Source organism: Micropterus salmoides, unplaced genomic scaffold (assembly GCF_014851395.1).
Source record: "Micropterus salmoides isolate LMB-PRFRI ecotype aquatic unplaced genomic scaffold, ASM1485139v1 Ms_hic_scaffold_13, whole genome shotgun sequence".
NCBI classification, from domain to species: domain Eukaryota; kingdom Metazoa; phylum Chordata; class Actinopteri; order Centrarchiformes; family Centrarchidae; genus Micropterus; species Micropterus salmoides.
In genome coordinates this window covers 20,939,478-20,955,184 of record NW_024040374.1, presented here as the reverse complement: position 1 = coordinate 20,955,184, position 15,707 = coordinate 20,939,478, and the positions used below count along the sequence as shown (strand labels likewise).

Genomic DNA, 15,707 nt, shown 5'->3' with positions numbered 1-15,707 from the left:
CTTTCCTTTTTAGAAAAAAAAATAAACATAAAGGCATGACAGTGACTGCAAGAGAAAAAGAGAGTGAGGGAAAAAAAGGCATTGAGAGGGAGGGGGGAGTTAAACAGTTTGCACCACAGCCCAACTGCAGACAAAGAGATCTTGTTCTGGAGGAAAATAGGATTTGGACAACATAATGTGTGCAGCCTCACTCTTGCTTGGACTGCTCAGGTATTAACTCAGTCAGTCAGACTCAATGTCAGTGTCAGAAATCCTGACCTGTTTCCATGATCTTAGCCAATATCTCATCAGGAACTATTCATGTATCCCTTCAGCAAAGATGTAAGTTACAACACACACCTTTTCTCACACCCAAGGTTCATGGCTTGCAGTATCACCGGTTAGACAGCTTTGTTGCACCCTGCCCTACCAGTCAGCTAGTCGACCTCTCCCATGCACTTTAAGTCTCTATCACAACATTTTGCGTGTCAAAAATGAGGCACCTGAGCTTCCCATTCACATATGCATTTCCAAGACATTTTTCAAATTAGTTTTTTTGCAAATTCCATTGTCCATGCTATGGAATTGCAGGCACCTATTAAAAGTGTCTTCTCCTTTTCGATCTCATAAACAAAAAGAAGTAGCCTAAGTGAAAAAAGTCCCTAAAAGGAGTTAAAAGATGTAAAACAGACACATACATATGACTAGAGTAGATCTGTTTTCCAGTGTTTCCAAGATCTCTGCAGAAGAGGCAAGGTGAGTAATGACAACACGCATAGAAGCTCATCCTGTCGCTAATCAAAACAGGACCTTGTCTTCACTGTGGATCTGTTTCATTACGGATATCAAACTAACACAATACTGTCCTCACCTGCAAAAATGCATAAACATCCTTTTCCTGTTATTACATAAAGAACTTGATTAGTTAAGTTAAGTTAACTTGATACCACTTGCTCTTGCTTCCCGCTCTCAGCATTTAAAAAGCAGGCTGGCTAATTGTAAACTAGAAATGCATTAAAATGTCTTTGCATTACACACACTACTAATATAGGCCTGGCTGTTAACTGTGTGTATTTAGTTACTTTCAGTCCGACCTTAGATACGATCCATCTGACATCATTAGGCTGGTCCGAGCCAAAATGCCAAAGTGACTGTTTACTCACAACCGGCTGCCTTTAATACACTGAGGAGACCAATAAACACATAATTACATTTTCAAACAATGAGCCTTTTGTCCAGCAGCCCAGTGCAGACAGGACCAGACAGGCCAGACAGAGGCAAGTGCATCCATTTGTGTGTACATGTGTGTATGAGTGTGTAGTTGTTCATGTTTGCTTGTGGACAGCAGAAAGAATTGATTGATTCGTTAATCTGTCTAACCGTAGGCCTGCGCTCTGTCAGCTGACTCTTCTCAAACTGAGAGACTCCTGTGTTGTCCTCTGTTGTTTTTTTCTTTTATCCTCAATATCATCTTTTAATTCAAAGAAATAGTACAGACTTTACTGGTCAGGAATAGAGACAGCTTAGCAGAGCAGGAGCAAGAGTAAAGACAAGAGAAATCTAATAGTCCTAGAATTTGCAAAAATGAACAATTACCAGTTCCTGTGTATAATAAATAAACTAAAAATTGTCATATGATTTACCATTGCAATTAAATAGTTATAAAGTTAATAAAAACAAACATAAAAACCTAAACCTTAGTGGATGTGGTCAAGCCTTAAACTGCTGCAAACTGTTTGAGTGTTGTTTCAGAGTCATATGCCAGGAAGTATTGGCATAAATCCCTGTCCTACTGGTACTGTATGCCCGTCGGCCTATATTAAAAACACAGCTCTGAATTTGGGTGTGATTTTTGATCCAGGCCTCTTCTTTGAAAATCATCTAACCAAGACAATCCATTTGTGTTTCCTCCACCTCAGAAACATTTCCAAAATTAAAAGCTGCATATGTCGAGCTGTCCTTTGTTTCATCACATCTTTATTACTGGCCTGAAACAGCCATCACCCACACCACACTACTTCAGTTGCCACACTGCACTAACTAGATGCAGGACGATCACACCCATCCTGGTGTCACTGGTTGTCTGTATGGTTATACACTTATTACAGAACTGACTTTAAGATCCTCTGTCTATAGTGACACAGTAGTTGAATCGGAATAAAAGAATATTCCTCATGTTTCTCGTCTTTATGAAGAGTCTAACTGGCTCACACACACACACACACACACACACACACACACACACACAGACAACAAGCTTCTTGGCACCTGCAGTACAATGTCTATCTGACCTTCAATTTGACAAAGGGAATGTCAAACACTGATTAAGAAATGTTGCAGTGTGTTGAAATTTCAAAATCTCTGGGAACAGACACGGAGTGCGATTCACATCACAACTGACGAAAAATGATCAGGTTCATGAACCAGATATGGTGTGTTTTCGTTGAGAATTTGGCTCGGGAGTGGCAATGTAAATATAAATAGGCTCAGTCTTAATTACAAACTAGGCTAAGCTGTCAGAAAGTGGAAGTTATAGATCAAACAGGCCACTGCTCTCCTCTATACTACAGCACTTTTCTTTAATGGTCTGATTGCACAACCGGTAGGAGAGACTCACTTGCAGGATGCTTCAGGTTTCCACAACAACATGACATGTGCCAGGAAACAAAAGTCTACACTAAACGTGTGCGGTAGTTATGATTAGTCTACTTGTCATTTTGATTCAAACAACCATGTTTCAGATTGTTTCCTCTCATGAATTACACTGAATATGTGTCTTTCTCATGTAATACAAATGTCTCGACATCCCTCAGCAACAACAAATCAGTGGGCAGTAAAAATGTTGGAAACATAAGAGCTATCAATTCTATAGCAACATGGGAGTAAGTAACAAAACCCCCAAAATGTCCCAAATAACATCTTGGAGGTGGATATGTGTGTATTGGTATTGTTCCCAGCACTGGTGTACTTTGTCAGATAGAGCAGTTTTTTATACCTTCCTCTGTCCCTGAGCAAAATCTAAGGGTCCCATGGACAGGCTGGGGTTGATATAAAAACCCCTATTTCCTTACTGGCTTTCACATCCAACAATCCCCTTATGAGGTGTTTTTATTGCTGTGTTCACATTTTTATTACAGGGTTGGGGTGACAGCACTATTAAACTGAAAAGCCTGTGTGTTTGGTCAGAGACCCAGTCAGTCAATCTTACCTGCAGTATTCAGTGCCATTGCTAAAGGTCAGACATGTAGCGTTGTTAACACAAGGCGCCTTATCATCCATACACTGCAGAGCTGCAAGAGACAAGAGAAGAGTTAGAGAGTAGACAATCAGGGAGGCACTTCAACAGCTAAATGTTCAGTCAAAATATTGGCAATATTTTAAGTGTGACCATTTAATTACATACGTCAATGGTACTGCTAACTAAGCTAATTAATCCATTCATTAACACAGATTCAGAAAGGTTTGTCTTTCACATACTGACCCTGGGGTATGTTAAGACAGTCTTCACACCTTAAAACGATAAAATGTTGTATAAGTTTCAGGAATTTCAGTTTCCTCATTAAAATGTAGAGATTGTGGAAATGATTGTTCCTAGTCAGCTATCTACTGTACAGTTATCCACCAGGTATAATTGTACGCAGTGTCCATCATGTCTTGCTCCTGACTAATGTGTCTAGAAACAGACTAGGGTTGGGCTGATAGACGATGCCATCGTCCATCAGCGATGGCTGACAGACATCATGACGTTAAGCCGGCATTGTGATTGTAAATCTCAATTTTTCACATTATACCACCCTGTGACAGCAGGTTTTAATCCCCACGAACATTATTATTCTTTGCTTTAAACCTGATGTCTCATTGTAGCCATCGTCCGATAGAAATTTTGTAGGCATTGCCCAACCCTAACACAGACATAGACATAGAGAGTAGAGGCTTTTTCGGGAATCTTGTGGGTCATGGGATTCCTGTGGGATTCCTGCAGGATGGTAGTCAATTTAACTATTCATCACAAGACTGGAACGGGACAGGAAAAAACAGTCAACGGAATGGGGCGGGGCAGGAATCGTATTTTTATTTTTATATGTAAAGATGCATTTCTAATATGAACAAACATTATTTTGTTATTGGTAATAGGATGGGACAGGAGTCATTCTTCAGGAACAGGATCATTTTTGTGGGAGCAGGATGGGAGAGGAGTGAAATACACTCCTGGAGAGACACCATAATGATGATGTCCTCATGCGTAATGTGCCAAAAATAAAAATATAATTACTGGAGACTCATAAGCTGGGTAGTGCAAGCCTTGCTTGCAGTGTTTCATTGCTCAAATTTCAAAGCTCAAGACTCATTCAGGGTTTCCCCCAGAAAACTGGTCAGCAGAGGTGGTAAGGTACCCCATCACACACACTCCCTAACACCTAAGTTTCCCCACTTTCCCCTCATCCTTAAAGAGATAAAGAAGACGGCTCGCCACCTATGAAAAGCCAGCCTGAAATCAGCCAGTGGTCACAGGGCGGCCGGATGGGCAGGCAGACAGAAATGAGCCTTTAGGAAGACAACAAAGCCCAACTATTTTGCCGCCAATGAAACACTCATAGTCAGACACATCCGCTATTGTATGGCCATCAACTCGCCAGAGACACATGGCTCAAGTGGATTTCACGCACACCATGCCAACTCAACATGCCAGACAAAAGTGTGGTGTTCTCAGTCTTTATTTATGTGATACAGTAGCCATATGAAGGAAACCATTGTTGTGTGATTAATTAGGCAAAACTGCTACAAATCATTCGCACTGGTCATACAAACGTTGCTATATTAACATGTTGTGTTTATGTGATGTAGCCCCACTCTGCAGAACAAAGCTCTATCTTTTTTTTTTTTTTTTTTTTTTTTTTTTTTACAAAACTGAGTGTAGGTCAGCTGATTTTGAAGAAACGCCAACAATGTCTTCACAAAACAGTCATTGCATTACAGGAAGTGCGCTCAGCCATCGTGTTACTTCCTGCGCCTAGATTAATCACATCTCTAGTAGAGGAGTCCTTGTGAAGGCACTTTAAGTGCTTTCAGGGCATTCAGGGTCCAGTCTTTGAACTTGTCCTGTCAGAGGGCGAGGGCAGACTAATGCCTTAGAGACAGGGTGAAATACATAGTCCATTAGACATGGGGATACCGTACGTAAACCACTGTGAAATTCATAATCCCACAAGCACGCACACACACGCATGCCTTTATGTGCACAATTGCACAGACACCCACTGTAATAAAGCAGGAGTTTATATCAGACTACTGCTGCAGCACATGAGACCACAGAAAATAGTGTGCTATTTTGGGACTATTTTTGTTCTATGCAGACATACGGTATGCACACTTGCAATGAGTCAACACACAAAAATCATGCTCACATAATAACACAACACAGCCCAGACAGCAGAAAATCCACACATGTGCGGTTAAACCAGGGACAGAGTGGAACTTTCACTTTTAGTTTTGATCATGTTTAAGTCCAAATTTAATGCAAACATGTGTTAAATCTGCTTCTAATTTCAACACTAAAAAAGGACTTACTTAAATGGGATTACTGCTCAGTAAATCTTGATCTAAAACACACCAGAAGGTGGGAGAGGATACCAGTCACCTAGCAGCAAGCAGACGATTGTATAATCAGCAAAAAAAGAAGTAATGCTGAGGGGGAGGAAGAAGAGCCCCCAGATGACCACTGCATAATTCAGAGGGAGTACAGAGTGTAAGCAAGAGAGCAGAGACAGGAAAAAGCTGATGTCACTCTGTGACTGGTTTGATGAGCTTCCCGTGCACGCTGTCGTAATGCTAGGCGCAATGATCTTACCAGATTTGGGACAACCAGCCTCCTATTACACCATTTTAACACGCACATGCACACAAAAATGTACGCCATGATGTACAGGTCACCAATTTCCAGACTGAAAGTTTGGAAAAGGTTTCTGCATTCCATCTCTCTAAAGTAAAACAAACAAAATGTTCACACACATGACTGACCAGTGTATTGTGATCCGGATTAATATCACCAGCATTGCATCCTCTCTACCTGGATGTTCTCACACTTCACTATCAATGAACCATGGTCAGGAAAGTTTCCCACGAAAGAGAGCCTTGATAAGACCCAATCGACAAAGTAAACAGTGAAAAAACAGGCAGATGGTGTGAGCTGAGAAGAAACTCAGTTACCTGTACAAATTATTACTATTATTTGGACCCTTCCTGACTCACAACCACCTAGGGCTGGGCAATAAAACAATGATGATAATTATCACAATATAATATTCCTCAAAAACAATATAACAAATGTTCAAAAAAATGTTCAGTACATGTTTGCTTTAATTAATTTGAATCATGAACAAGAACTTAATTTTTCTTTTAAGATATTTTGTTGAGGAAAAGTAACATAAGACTGTAATTAATTTTAGTCATGCATATTTGTTGAAAAAAATATTTTATAATTATCGTTTTGAATGTTCTATCTCAGATTTGTTAAGTGATCCACTGTTTGGCATCAAGTGTTTGTCATGTTCTGACCATAAAGAATAGATTAAAACCACAATTAACCATCTGGTTTCTTCAACTTTCAATCAAAAAAATCAGCCTTTAAACAAATAATGATTTGACATTTATTGTGATAATTATTGATACTGAATGATATGAAATTTTTTATTGTGATCAAATCTTTGGCCATATCTCCCAGCCCTACTACCACCATCTTACAGCTGGATGTGTGTCTTGTGTTTGTGTGTCTTGTGTGTGTATGCGTGTGTGTAAAAAGGTGACGGGGGGTTAGATCTGGTGGGAGGAGAGCTGTGTGTGATTGTTGCTAATGGAAACTGTATTTGTAAAAATGTCATTACAGCATGTGAAAACAGAGACTATACACACACACCTCAAAGCGCGTTTCCTCATTGACCTCAGCAGCACTTTTCAAACATAGTTACAAAGTGCTTCTGAGAGAAAGAACAAAAGAGACAAAATGTATACAATGAATCCTAAACTCTTAACAAAAAGAGGGAGAACCTTCTGATCTGCTGAGTGTCAGTGAGTAGATTTGACAAAGGAAATCTGTGCTGCTGCATAGAAAATAAGTGAGGTTATACAAGCAGTAGCAATTGGTATTTTTCCTGTTTTTATGTACATTTTTTAAAAAGACGAAGAATGAGAAGAATCTGTTTAGTCATGACTTGATGTTGGCTTATTCCACTACATGAAAAGCATTAAGGTGCAATGTGTAATAACTGGGACTACTCTCCTCCTGTCAAATTCATACTTCCAACGCAGAGGGAGCCACGAATGTCATCACGAATGTCATCACGAATGTCATCAAATTCACAGAGTTTACTTGCTGCCTCTCTAATGCTTGACTTCTCTCTTGCTCTTCTTCTCTTGATGCCTGTCTTCTTTGTCCCCGGAGTCAGACTTCTGGTCGGAGACGCTGTAAATCACCTCGGTACTGTATTCACTGTCGTCAAACTGGCAAATTTGATGACATTCGTGAATACAAAACTGAGCTAACTAGCTAAGTTAGCTGCACAGCTAACTTAAGCCTAGTTCACACTACACGATTTTTTGCCCGATATGCCGGTCAGTGAGTTCGGCAACCATCGGGCTGTAATCGGGGGTAAATCACTGATCGATCTGCAGTTGCCTGTCGTTATGTGTGAACTACTCAACGACGCATCAAAACGGCTCCCTGACAGTTCGCAGATGCCAGCCAGATATCTAGCATGCCAAATATCTGGAAGAGTCTGGGGACTCAATATTCACATCCAGCCAATGAATGCAGGCAGCTGGCAGAAGGGGCAGCTACTTTTTCACTGCAAAACCATTTTTACTTCCCTCCAGCTCTCTCTGTAGCTCAGACAATCCCTGCTACCTGTGTGTGCAAATCTATTCCTTCACCCATATTTTTGTCTTTATAAATGCCATCTTTATAACAACAAACAACAGCTGTTTCGTGTGTAGGTTCGCGTCATTTTCCATTTCACATTTCACATGTTTTCTTGACAAAACATTTGGAGACCAGCGTCGGGTGACACAACCGCTGTCAGCTCGTGTAGTGTGTGACCCCCTGTCACCGAGTGTGAACGCCACAACAATTTCAAGACTCCCGTCACAAGACGACAAGTTGTGTAGTGTCAAAAACAAGGCCATTGGCTGCACAAGTCTTTAGTGGTCCTACTAGCTCCTATTAGAGTCCAGAATGTGCACCAGAACTGGAGCCGGGCGAGCGGGTTTTGAACCAAAATCTATCACCCATCAGATTCTGGGTCTAAACTCAAACTACGATCTTTTCCTAAATATAACCAAGTAGTTTTGGTGCCTTAAGCTAACCAAAATGCAACCGCTTCACAAGGTCAACTATGTGTTAGAAAGCCCTGAGGGCTTAACTTCCCATTTGGGACATGGAATCTGATGGGTCATAGATTTGGTGTCACACGGGCAACAGAACCAGGTCAGCAGCCTCCCAATGAACCAGGACCGAATACAGCCTCCGAGACTGACGGAGGCAAGTTTGACGACACTGAATACAGTACCGAGGGGATATACAGCGGCTCCAACCAGGAGTCTGACTCCGGGGACAAAGAAGACATGCGAGGCGTCAAGAGAAGAAGAGCGAGAGGGAAGTCAAGCATTAGAGAGGCACAGGCAGCGGCAGTGAGTCAATATATATAATATTTTTCACCTAACTCTGAATTAAGAGTTTTTCTCAATGAAACCAGAGCTGGTGATTGTTAGAAAAGTTGACTAAACGAGACGGTTTTGTTGAGATTTATTTTATTTCTGTCACCTTTGAATGAAATATGTTTTAGGATGACTTAACAAGGAACTTAGTTCACTGAAAGAGAGAAACTTGAATTCAGAAAATGTACTGTTTACTGTACTGTACTGTATTTTTTTGTAACAATGCGACTTAGCACACATCTCCCTAGGTGAAACTACAGGGATAGGCCTTAGCTATTCTATCAGACTCAATACATAAGACATCTTCTTTACAGTCTGCTGGAGCAGACAAAACAATGCAACTGAATTTCAGATGGAATTTAACTATCATATCTTCCCTACCAGAAAGCCTCAAAATAAGAATAGAAATAGCAGAGGTGTCTGGTGTGTACATAACCACAAAGTCACCTGTTTGATTCCAGGCTGGGCCATTGTTGCATGTAAAGCCCACTGCTGACAATAGCCCTACATGCAACACGTTCATCAGAGGAGACTTCTTTATTCAAAAATGAGAGAAAACACCAGCGGAAAGCAGAAATGAAAACGCATGATAAGCCTCATAACTGAAATGTAAAAAAAACACCAATGGCTTGTTTTCCTTGGCAAAAATGTTACGAGTTATACAAGTTAGCAAAAGTTTTGGACAAAATAAAACTTATATAAAACATAATCAGTAGGCTCTCTCCATTTAACTTTTCACTTTCTGTTACTAGAAGCATTTACTGCGCTGCCCCCATTGCCAGAGGATCTTGGTTTTTGAGAACTGTGGTGAACAGCCACAACAACTTCTGGATGCATGATGACATAAATTCCAGGTAAAAAATAAGTTTCTACCATTCTCCTCTTTTTAAATTTGGGTATTTTTCTGTGAGAATCTGTAAAAACTGAAATCTCCGAGCCATGTGAATAAAGTCTAAGTAAGGAATCACAGAAATCACGGCCTTTAATTGGGGGGGGGGGGGGGGGGGGGTAAAGAGAGGGAGTTGTTGTGCTCAGCTGGCATTACGCTGGTTCCTCCCTCGGCACTCGCCACTGCTTTGTCACTGACACCACAGTGGGTCCCTGGAGGGATCCAGCCATGTCACAAGAAGAAAAGAAAAAGACTGTCAAAGAGATACAAAGAGGGCAGGAGAGAGACAGATGGGCTTGAGCTAAAAGCTGAGGATTGAGATGGGGAAGTAATTACGAAAATACAGACAAAGACTCCACACGAGCGGGTGTCCCTGAGCCCTGGCGTACGTCCATACAGCGGAGGGCAGGAAGTTGTTCGCGCTGAGTGAGGAAGTAACCCCATTTCCTGGAATTGCTGTACAAGCCACCAAATACAGCAGGCCAAACAGTCGTCATGGTAACTTGCAATAAAATACACTGCGCTCCACAAGGAAGGAGTGAGATGAGGCTCAAACTAAACACTACAGCCCTGAGGGAAGCTTTACTGGCCCACTCAAACAGCAGAGGAACCATGCAGACGTTAAGGCTTCAGTCTCCCAGGTCAGCTGCAGTTTACAGGGTTGTGACATACTGTAAGACACAAATCAGTGCCAGCAGAAACAGCAAAGGCGCGTGATTAGTAGGAATGTCTCAAGCTCATCTCCTGGATCATTATTAGGACAAAGAAAGGCATTTTTAATGCAACCATATCAGCATTATTAACCCTGATCCATTTCCAATCCTCTGTTTAATGTACACCAGCTGATGTTAAAACACAGAAACCTATCCCTGGACTTATTCAACAGAAATGAGCCACAGACTAGCAGCAAAGATATTAAGTAGTTTCAGCTGTTAAAAATTAAAATGAAGGACAAAAATCTTGATTGGGACATCCCCAGTTATTACCCTGCCAAGTGACACGGTCGCTTTGCTGTTGTGATTACTTGGAAAAGTTGGGAGAGTCTCATCTAAAACTGGCCTGCTGGCTCAGTGTGTGTGTGTGTGTGTGTTGGAGGGAGAAACAGGGAGAGCAGACCAGATGAGGCAAATGTAGGGATTTTCCCTTGCTCACTCATATCCTAACTTTTTTTTTGATCCAAACTTTTATATAATAAAGAAAAACTGAGAACTACTGTGCAGACATGTGCAGTTACATTCACATTATTTCCAGATTGTTTAAACTCCAACTATCTGTTTGTTCAACTTCAATTACTGGAGCCTTTGACAGACTGTGTCCATGAGTCTAATCATTTAAAATATGTAAATAACATATATCAGTGTTTCCCCTAATTATGACCGCCGCTAATAAAATTTCCCACGATAATTAAACTATGCGCTACAAATGTTTTCACTCGCACACTGTTCGAGCACGGCAACACTAAATGCTAACAGTGTAACTCCTGTAAGGAATCGGGAGGTGCGTAGCGAGTGTTTGTCCGAGCGTCAGAAAGTGACGGTGAATGCGAGCAGGGGAAAATATTCTGGCAGTAAATGTACGGTGTCGGTTACGGTGTGTCGGCTTCTCAAGACCAAGTCTGTTTTTTCCCCACCTGCTGAAAAAGTGAAGCATGTTAGCGCTAAGTTAGCTAACATCCCCACTCCACTTCAGACCGAGCTGAGCAGGAAAGCTTGAACAGCAGGCTGCGTCTTTTGGCTGCTATGCAACTTAACATTAGCTCAATAGAAAGGAACTGGTAGCTGTATTTTATTACTGCCTACTTGTCCAATGTTGAGAACATCAGTTACAATCTGAGAGTAAACTGGTGTAGCCTGCAGCTCTGTCTTATACAGACTGATTCAATTATTTTTCAGATGAGTCTGAAAAAGTAGTTTTGGAAAAGAAAGGACGGTGTTGACAGGAGGAGCTGAGATTAGTAAAGCAAATTAGTGATGGAAACTAGTCCTTTTAAGCTAATGAGGAGACGTTTCTTTCTGGATTTTAAAGCAAATAAAATGCACCTCAGAAGGGAGGAGGTTTCGCATATTGCACACAAAAAGAGCTTTTCAAACTCTTTCTTCAGACATATGGTGAAAATAATGGCCCAATGTGATGTGAAATTACATATTTGTCATTGGAAAATGTAAAAATTTTCTTGGGGGAGGACCAACAAACCCCCCACCACTCTGACCATGACCACTAACACCAAAACATTCAGCTAAAGCTCACATTAAATTGGGAAAACACTGAAGTTTTAAACTATTCTGATGTGCAGCGCGTGCTCATGGACACAAGAGCAATACTGCTGAAACATGTTGTGTTGGGGTTTTATATTCAGACAAAAATTTTGCTTTACTTCTGCTGCTATAACTCCATCCTAGGGGAAACACTGTACATACAATACCATGTCTGCAGAAAAACCTGCAACTCACTTTAATATTAAGTATATTTCAGATCTCATGCTTTGGCAGATTTTGGTACATTTTGATTTGTTAGTATTCATTTATTTCAGATGTATTTCAGTTTAAGTTTTCATCTAAACTCCAGATAATGGATGGTTAACCGTTACAAATGATTTCCTCTGGTGTAGTTTGGCCAAACATAACTTCTCTCTCTCCCCTCCTTCAGTATTTTATTATAAAACCATTTGATAGATAATGAGAGTAGAGGTTTAAAGACAACAGGTGTGTCCGTGGGTGACAAGCAGTAGAAGCAAATGGTTGACCAGAGCCGAGTCTTTATTGTTAAACACTGTGTTTAAACCAGAAGATCCTGTGTCCCACCTACATTCATTCAGCACAGGTAACCCAGCACCGCCAGGTTATCATCCTCACTGCTAGTTTCAATTCAAATTTACAATAAATTGACTGAATTGAAAATAGTCTATTTAACTCTAGAGCTGCAATGATTAGTCAATTAATCAATAAGTTGTCAACTATTAAAATAATTTTATAATAATGATTTGATGAATGGAAAATATGTCCAAATTTGCTGATTTCAGCTTATCAAATGTAAGTATCTTCCTCTATCCTATATGATAGTAAACTGAAACTGTAAACTATTAACTGTTTTCTGACATTTTGGACCAAACAACTAATCGATTAATTGTGAAAATTATCAACAGACTAATCGATAATGAAAATAATCATTAGTTGCAGCCCTAGTTTACTCATCCGCATCCAAGTAGTGAAATGAGACTGATTATATGGCACAAATAACAAGTGGTTCTTAAACATAGGACTAACTGAATACTGTGAGCAATTACAAACCTGCCCCTGTCGCCTAGTGCTTGTTCTTGGTGGGAATTGTTGAGTTTCTGTAAATAACATCACAGAGTATGGTCTAGACCTGCTCTTTTATGAAAAGCGCTCTAAAGTTTCCCTCCTTGTCCTGCCTGATGTGGCCTGCTTGGTTCATTACTCCAGTCGCCCTGCCTGAATGTCTCCAGGATTACGGGGCTGTGTTGGCCAAAGAATGCAGGCCGCAGTAATTCCCTGTTAATTTGCTAACCTGTTCAACAGTGCAGACACAACGCTCTGTAATCCCCTCGACCTTCACAGTCGCAAACACCACCTCCTATAGCACCAGTGCATGTGGTTCATGCAGGGCATGCACAAAGCTTCATTCACATTTTGACTGGTATTTATTTAATGCGGGAGGATCAAAGTCAGTAAAAGCAAACTGGTAGAGAAGCATGCATTGGCATTGTGTTAGCACTGTGCCACTGACTTTTGCCTTGTCTGCTGTGCATTTCAACTTCAAGACCTTAATCATAGTAGGTCTATAAGTTTACACCTATTCTAAGCCACTTTGGAAACAGAGGCCCACATACATGGGTGTGCATGTAAATACAGACATATACATTTGGAGCACAGTCCCACAGACTCTCACCCACTGACTCATACAGTTCTACACATTATTTACTACTCTCTCCCACTACAACCAACAAGCACAGGACCGAAACACATGTGGAGGCCTGGCTTTTTAGCTACACTGCTAGTCAAACTCTGAACTGAATATAACCTGAAACATGAACACACTGAAGCAATGGAAAACTTGTCTTACTGAGACTGCAAGGAGCAGATGAGAAGATAAGAGAGAAGAAACCAGAGGGAAAGCTTGTGTCAGAGATGATGTCTTAAGCCACATTAATAACACAACCACAAGGCAGTGGGTAGAGTGGGTGGTCATTAAATAATGCAGTATTGTGGGCAGTTCAATAAATATCTTTGTCTTCAGAGCACAGGGCGAAGCATGGCACAGATAAATCACATTTCACACCAGGCTCCAGCTTGGGTCAAATGCAAGTAAACCATGGGCGGCACAATTGCTGGCCTTTGTCAGTTTGTATCCACAATGCAATACATACACACACACAAATAGATACACACACATGCACGTCAGCTGTCTGCTGTTTGCACTGGGCAAATATATGCAACCATCCACATGCCCACGCCATAGGGGTAACACTATGTCGTGTGCCACAACGATGGCACCTACGCTTCCACAAGAAGCAACACAGAGCAGCTTCATTTTCCTGAACAGGCCTTAAAATGATGATAAAACAATGGAGAAGCGTGTACTCTTTTTGCATACATTGGAATTGACAAAAGTCAATCTAACCTCTGGTATTGGTAGTGTAGGAATGTGTCAAATATCACCTTTTGCAGCCAGAGTTTGCTGAGCGAAAAGAAAATACAGACAGTACCATCTATTTCAGAGAAAAAAAAAGATTAAAAAAAACTGGCTGATAATGTAGCAATGGGAATGAGTTTCACCACCTTTTCAGTGCCTCAGGAATAACAGGCTTTAGCCGAGCTGTTGCGTACAAAGTTGTGATTATAACAGCATTTCCATCTTCACAGTCCTCCTTAAGAGTAAGGTAAAACTGCTCCTCCCCAAATGTGCTGTGATGCAGTAAATTGACAGGTTGGTGACAAGACACAAATGTCTTATGTTCAGTGGATCACAGCTTATTCCACTCTCATGCGCTATATATTCGAGCTGTAATTGTCAGGTTAAGATAGTGCTAATGCAAACCTGCTGCTTCACATTAATAGCTTTCAACTGGCAAACATCTGGCAGGCTTTTATTGTGGAGAAGCTGCAGGAAGCATAGCTGTCTTTGCCACAGCAGTTTGCAAAGGACTCCCAAACAGTATTTGATAAAAATTTGTCTACACCGCCAGACATACAGACATTTTCATACAGTTTTGTTGGTGAATCATTTTTATATATTCAAAGAATTAAGAAGTCAAATAAGGAAGAGCCACAGGGAACTGGTTTAAATAAAAAACTGCATGCTTTAGACAGCCCTTAATGCAGCATGGGTAAACCTCAAACCTCCCTCACGTCATTCAGGTAAGCAAAACCTGCTACCGCCATCCTGTCATATGAAAAACCACTTGCGATGCACAGTTGCTCGCAGTGCAGTACATTACAGTGCAGTGTCCCAACTATTTGGAAGTTCAGCATGAGTGGCGGGATAGGTGAGGATGGAGAGAGGAAGAAAAGAAAATCATGGTGCACAAAGCGTATGTGTGTGTGTGTGTGAGAGAGAGGCTGAACAGAGAGGGAGGGAGGAATGTCAAACACCAACAACATTCCTCTGCCTCTCCTTGCACTGCCTGCAGCACTTTTACATTGTCTTTTTTTCTTTTGTGTAAGGTCTCTGTTCACAAGTCACCTACAGTCCATGAAAAAACATGATAAAGAATCGTAGGGCTGCATGTATCAACTATGAGCTACAAGGCTTAAAAAAAACGTGAGATTAAATCAATTTCACTGCTGTGGCAACCTTATGGAGAGGTTAAACAGGCTACAGACTACGTCTTATTTCTCAGAGCAAATGTAGGTATAGATAAGCAGTACACTGTTGTCTGGAATGATGAAACTCATTCATGGAATTCATGGATTCATGGAAAAAGGTCACATAAGTAAGAGACACATTACATTGACAGATGAATAAAGGCCTGACCATTTAAATAAACATGCATGGATGAGATGAGAATCATGGTAAACACACCGAAACTTAAAGATAAGTCCGGATAAAACTTTACTGATCCCAGGGAAATTAAGCATTTGCGTTTTATCTTGTCTTCAACAGGTGTAAC

At 40.9% G+C, this 15,707-nt stretch overlaps 1 protein-coding gene across 2 annotated transcripts in view; it reads right to left on the bottom strand.

Moving 5' to 3' along the window:
* The window catches only part of notch2 (notch receptor 2), a 51,826-nt gene that overhangs the window by 34,128 nt on the left and 1,991 nt on the right, over positions 1–15,707 (bottom strand). For both annotated transcript variants that reach the window (XM_038716138.1, XM_038716139.1), the window contains exon 2: positions 3,188–3,269. In XM_038716138.1, the coding sequence (XP_038572066.1) occupies positions 3,188–3,269 (82 nt within the window). The remainder of the gene's footprint in view (positions 1–3,187; positions 3,270–15,707) is intronic.